The sequence below is a fragment of the Notothenia coriiceps genome, unplaced genomic scaffold, assembly GCF_000735185.1.
Source record: "Notothenia coriiceps isolate Sejong01 unplaced genomic scaffold, NC01 NC01_scaffold00000339, whole genome shotgun sequence".
Classification (NCBI taxonomy): Eukaryota; Metazoa; Chordata; class Actinopteri; order Perciformes; family Nototheniidae; genus Notothenia; species Notothenia coriiceps.
The window spans coordinates 23,067,834-23,074,258 of record NW_011333040.1 but is presented as its reverse complement, the minus strand read 5'-3'; the positions used below and the strand labels follow the sequence as shown (position 1 = coordinate 23,074,258).

The window sequence follows — 6,425 nt, the reverse complement described above, 5'->3', positions numbered from 1 at the left end:
GCTACAGTCCTCTCTCCCCCTCTCTATACAGTAACCCCCCCTCCCCCCTCTCTACAGTAAATCTCTCTCTCATGATAACCTCTCCACCTGCAGCCCCCTGTGGTTTCTGGTCCGAGGGCCACCATAAATAAACATAAAACAGAGCAGTGCATGCTGGGAGGAGCCGGGCTTTGTGTGTGTGTGTGTGTGTGTGTGTGTGTGTGTGTGTGTGTGTGTGTGTGTGTGTGTGTGTGTGGCGGTGTGTGTGTGTGTGTGTGCGCGTGTGTGTGTGTGTGTGTGTGTGTGTGTGTGTGTGTGTGTGCGTGTGTGTGTATGTCTCTGTGTGTGTCTCTGTGTGTGTGTGTTATTTCCAGCCTCCCCTCCAATCTACCTGTAATACCACAAACCAGGGGCGGACTTAGGGGGGGGGGGCTCAACTCTGTCCCTCATCATGAACGCAGGAGGCTGGCTGTATATCTGAACTCGTGCCCTCATCATCCTCTTCATCATCTTGCACTTGTTCTAAGCTGCTGCTGATAGAGCTTAGCAGCGCTGCTGCCAACAGCTCTGTCACTTTGTGACCTTGATGCCTCACCAACGAGTGACTTCACCTTTTTCTCTTGCCGTCTCGCATGCTGAGAGAGGAGAACAGTGCGTTGCAGTAATCAATGCAAGATTAAATAAACGCATGGACGATCATCTCTAGGTCGGTGTTAAAACTACAGATCTCAGTTTACTAATGTTTCGTAGGTAGCAGAAACAAGACCTCGTCAGTTGCTTAACGTGGGTATCAAACGCCTCGGATTGATCAAATCTTACCCCTAAGCTGCGTAGTTTGGAGTTGGCAGCAGAGGAATATGGTCCAAGACTCAGCCAGGATTTGACCTCTGTTAAGAAGTCCATCAATATCTGTAAAGAGTTTGCATTGGAATTGAGAGGCAGATAGATTTGTACATCATCTGCATAACAATGGAAGGGGACATTGTGTTTTGTAAGAATTGAACCCAGGGGCAGTATGTACAGTAGAAAAAGGATGGGGCCCAGAATCGAGCCTTGGGGAACCCCACAGGTAAGAGGAGCTTTGGCAGAGGAGAAGGCACCCAGCTGCACTGAAAAGCTACGGTCTGTCAGGTAGGACCTGAACCATGAATGTGTTTGGTAATGTTGTCTTGTGGGGAATTATGACTGTAAATTGATGAACACAAAGTAATGTTGTTCATAATGGCAGCCCACTGCTCCTAACACTAGGATGGGTCAAATGCAGAGAAACCATTTTGTTACATAGTAAGTAGGCCTACTGTGTAATGACAATAAAAGTAAAAATAAATAAATACTTGCTATTGTAAGTGTGCCAGTCTTTAAAATTAAATGATTGGTAAATCTGAACTGAACACTTAAAGGAATACTCAACCCCAAATTGACCATTTGTGCATCAATCAGTGGTGACCATTAATTCTTGAAGGAAACTAAATTTGTATTGCATGACTCCATGATGAACAAAGAATAAAAAAAGGAAAGTATTCTTGATGAATTGAAGTAAATGGGTGCTTCTTTCAACAACAACAACAATAATATATATTAAAATATCTATTAACAAACTCTCAAGCAACTTGTGCAGTATACAATGTGTTAAAAATAAATACCAAGGTAACACAGGGAGAGTAGTTGATGTACGAGGTCCCTAGGCAACACGCAAATTGCTCCTGTGGGGATTGCCCACAGTATTGATTGTTTGTAAGTTGCTTTGGGTAAAAGCGTCTAACAAGTGACGTGTGATATACAGATGATCATTGAAGGGGTTAAGTACTCCTTAATTATATAAAGTTTTTTTTTACAAGTGGTCTAGATTTAGTCATCAAAAATATGTTTACAAAATGAGAGCTCCTGTTTCTGACATATTTCATGGATGTGTCTGCGTCTCATGTATTACTTTGTATTAACTGAGGTTGTGAATGTTCCTCCAGGTGACCATCGTGGAGAAGGCAGACAGCTCCAACGTGCTGCCCAGCCCGCTCTCCATCAGCACCAAGAACAGAATGACATTCCTGTTTGCTAATCTGAAGGACCGGGACTTCCTGGTCCAGAGGATTTCTGACTTCCTGCAGCAGACCACCTCCAAGATCTACCTGGAGAGAGAGTTCACCGGCAGCCTGACCAGCTCCGATGACGAGGTACAGCAATTCAGTTTTTCAGACCTAGTTTGAAATGTGGTGGGGACTGTGTCCATTAAAAGCTCCAACCGTTAAACATGATGTCCGCCCCCCCCTCCAGGTTTACTCCCAGCATGGGTCCCTGCTCTCCAGCAGCCCGCAGAACAGTGTGAGCTCAGAAGGCGAGCGCACATTCAACCTGAACGACAGCAGCGTGCCCACAGCCACTCAAGCTCTCATGACCATGTACCGCCGCCGCTCACCTGAGGAGTTCAACCCCAAGCTGGTGAGTTAAAAGCACTCTCTGTCAAGTATAGTTAAAGGCACGACAACGGATGCCTTCAGTAATTATTTAATATGTTGTTTTCTTTTCCCACTGACACCCATCTGGAGCCCATAGTCTTTGAACTTTTCTGTGAGATTTAATATCCATGTTTACTTCATTTTCTCTTATTAATAATAATACATTTAATGTATATAGCACACCTTAAATACAAACGTCATCTCAAGGTGCTTCACAAAGCTATAAGGAAAAATAAGTAATACGATATCTAAAGGAGCATATTAGATAAACTATGTCAATATAAAAAATAAAAGGTTAAGAGCATAAAAGGTTTAAAAATAAATAAAGGACAGTCACTAAAATGCAGTGTGGAACAGGTGGGTCTTGAGGCATTTCCTAAAAACTGGTTAATGGTTGTAGAACTATTTATAGAGGGTCCAAAGATGGTGTTAATGACACTCTGAATTGATCTGCTCCCATTAAAAGCTATTTGCAGACTAGTGAATATATTACTTGTCTTTCCATAATTGCCATTATTATACTGCACATATTTTTAGCTGCATGGAGGATTGCAGCTCAAATTAACATTGCAAGAATATTGTTCTTGTAAGACTATGTATGAATAAAGTCAGAACTTTCCTTTAGCTAATTTGACTGGCACTGTGAATCTGCATTATTCAATATAACAAGAAAGCTATCTTACTATTCTTATATTATTACTGTTTACAGATTTTACTTATTTTGCTCCTGCATCTTTATAAGGCTGTTTCCCTCTTTGCAGGCGAAGGAGTTCCTGAAGGAGCAGGCGTGGAAGAACCACTTCACAGAGTACGGGCAGGGAGTGTGTATGTACCGCACGGAGAAGACCAAGGAGCTGGTCCTCAAGGGGATTCCTGAGAGCATGAGAGGAGAGCTCTGGCTGCTCTTCTCTGGTGAGCAAACATGCAGAGCAACACAACACACACAGTGTATACAGAAAGCTGTAAAAGGATTCATACACAGCACCTGAGGAGACCACACCCTGCGTACTACATGCTCACACCTGATCATAACATCACATGAAGCATATTTTACTCGGGTGTCTCCTATCCATAGACACAATTACGCTGTGTAAGAAACAATTACTAATATTAAAATGTGAGATATTGATACTCCTACGGCTATGCCTGTGTTGCATAGTAAAGATTAATTTTCCACTGTATTTATTTCACAGTTTCAATAGAAATATTGGGTTATTCAAGAATGTTTTCATTTTTCCAACACTTAGTGCCGGCTCTAGCCTTAGGCCGGTTCTAAAAATAAACAAAATATTTATTTAAAACAAGACAAGTAGACAAGCAAGTATTTATTCTTTCTCAGATTGTTTTTGCTTTAAATCAGAATCAAATCTACTTTATTCATCCCCGGGAGGCATCAGGTTTATGTTACAGCTGCTTTTAGTGTAGAATAGAAATACCATAGAAAAAATATATAGACATAAAAAGAAAAGATGCAGGTATTTTTTTTACATGAGGGCTTGAACACGGCATTTAAACCAAAGCCATTGAAGATTACACCTCTGCAGACTCTACAGAGGACCTTGTGACTGTCATTCCACAACAGGTTGTTTATTCAGGTGTTCAACCTCACACATACCTGAGTACAGGCAGAGTCATGCAGCAGCAGCTACTCTTGCTCACCTGAACAGAGCTCCTCTCTCTCCAGTGAATCACTTATTGCTCACCTGGCTGTTGTCATAGCTGCATTATGATGACCTTAGTTAACCTTACTTTCATCTTTTGAAATTAGTTTTGTTTATACTAAACTATGTAAAACCAGTTTGGTGAGCTTCTGAGTAGGTTACTACCTGAAGTATGTTGATAACTGAGAGAAGCCTGGAACAATGACTAATGTGAAGAGACGTCCTCTACATTTACTTTAAAGTTAATCACAGAACTAAAGAAAAGTACAGCTAACCAGCATCAGATCTGTAAAGCATCTAAATACCAGTTACCAGCACCTTGGTGTTGCAGCACTAACATATTCCCTCAGTCCATTTTAGCTGTGACACGCTCCTCCATAGGTCTCTGTTCATCGGCCGCAGCTGACATTTAGGTCGAGTCAAGTGCATAATAGGTGTAGGTGCATAATTGCGTTCATGCCGAAATAATTTTTTTAATTGCATAACAAATTGTGACATTTTTATGACATACTATACAATAGCTTTTACCATGGCATACTATGCTTTACTAACTGATTTTTAATGTTTTCTCTGATTTGAATTTAATTCTAACTTTTGTTTACTCTTAGTTTGTAATGCTTCACTTGTAAATGGTAGATGTATATATTGATATGGTATTATTTTATTTTTTTATTATTACTACTAGTTGTGAAAAACACTTACTTCCAACATTGAGACATCGAAAAAACCAAAGATATCACGAAGACTCACACATCTCATGGGATCCAAATATGTTCTGACAGCCTTAAATGTTACCGTCTTGGCATATCTGTTGAACTTCCTGGAAAAGATCTGAATGACTCAAATTAAATCTCCAGGGACGATCAACGAGATGGCCACCCACCCCGGATACTACGAAGACTTGGTGGAGAAGTCGATGGGGAAATACAACCTGGCGACAGAGGAGATCGAGAGGGACCTGCACCGCTCGCTGCCCGAACACCCGGCCTTTCAGAACGAGATGGGCATCGCCGCGCTGCGCAGGGTCCTCACGGCCTACGCTTTCAGAAACCCCAACATCGGATACTGTCAGGTACACACGCCTGTTTTTAGATTTTTACATACAGGAACCTTGTGGCCCTTGACAGTACTTTAATTGATATTCTTCTCTCCTTCGACACCACAGGCTATGAATATTGTGACCTCTGTGCTGCTGCTCTACGCCAAAGAAGAGGAGGCTTTCTGGCTGCTGGTGGCGCTCTGTGAGAGGATGCTGCCAGACTACTACAACACCAGGGTTGTAGGTCAGTGTGTACTTATGTATTTTAAAGTGTTAGACTGTTTTTGATTTGTTTAACATCCACTGTTTGTCACCTGTTCTCCATGTGAATTATTAAGATAATTCAATTGTAAATGTGTGTGTGTACAGTATTTCTTAAACATGACAGAATGAGACTATACTAATGATTATTGTGTATAAAAGGCCCCAGTATGTATGTATGTATGTATGTATGTATGTATGTGTGTGTATATATATATATTTTATCTCAATTGCTATACCTTATTTGCTGCTTCTATGCATTTTAAACTTTCCATTTTGAATAGCAAATGTGCATTTACGCTGATATTAGTGTGTGACAGATTTTGAAGTTTCTAGACTCAACAAATGGTCCATAAGTTTGCACAGAAGTTAACAAAGCTCTCGGCCCATTGCATTTGTTCTTTTCTATACTTTAACTAAATAAACGCCTTTTTCCTGACCATGTGTTCCCCAGGAGCCCTGGTGGATCAGGGGGTGTTCGAGGAGCTGGCCCGTGAGTACGTCCCTCAGCTGTACGACTGCATGCAGGACCTCGGGGTCATCTCCACCATCTCTCTCTCCTGGTTCCTCACCCTCTTCCTGTCCGTCATGCCGTTTGAAAGCGCCGTGGTGGTGGTGGACTGCTTCTTCTACGATGGCATCAAGGTCATCTTTCAGCTGGCGCTCTCCGTGCTGCACGCCAACATCCACCAGCTGCTCAGCTGCAAGGACGATGGAGAGGCCATGACTGTTCTCGGCAGGTGAGAAGAGACTGTGGCCGTTTCTCAATCTCGAGGATGCTGGCTTGGTAGTCGCGTACTTCCAAATCACTTCCTTCAGAAACGAAGCAAGTATGCTTCCAAGCCACGGCTTCGTAAAACGAAGAAGAATGGAACAGGCTAACAAGTGTGCTACTCTCTCTAACGGTTTCAACATAAACTGTACCGAAAATAAATACCTGACGAAGTCTATCTAATTATGAACTTCCTTTTACTTTCACGGAACACATTTTTGTGATAACAAATCTAACAAAGTAAAATAGAAACAGATTGA

The 6,425-nt window shown here is 41.9% G+C and overlaps 1 protein-coding gene across 1 annotated transcript in view; it reads left to right on the top strand.

Annotated features, from left to right (window-relative positions):
• tbc1d9 (TBC1 domain family, member 9 (with GRAM domain)) overlaps positions 1-6,425 on the top strand; it is a 51,627-nt gene that overhangs the window by 16,466 nt on the left and 28,736 nt on the right. The window contains exons 7-12 of the mRNA XM_010775414.1: positions 1,944-2,150; positions 2,251-2,415; positions 3,194-3,344; positions 4,951-5,165; positions 5,259-5,376; positions 5,848-6,133. Coding sequence (XP_010773716.1) covers positions 1,944-2,150; positions 2,251-2,415; positions 3,194-3,344; positions 4,951-5,165; positions 5,259-5,376; positions 5,848-6,133 — 1,142 coding nt within the window. The remainder of the gene's footprint in view (positions 1-1,943; positions 2,151-2,250; positions 2,416-3,193; positions 3,345-4,950; positions 5,166-5,258; positions 5,377-5,847; positions 6,134-6,425) is intronic.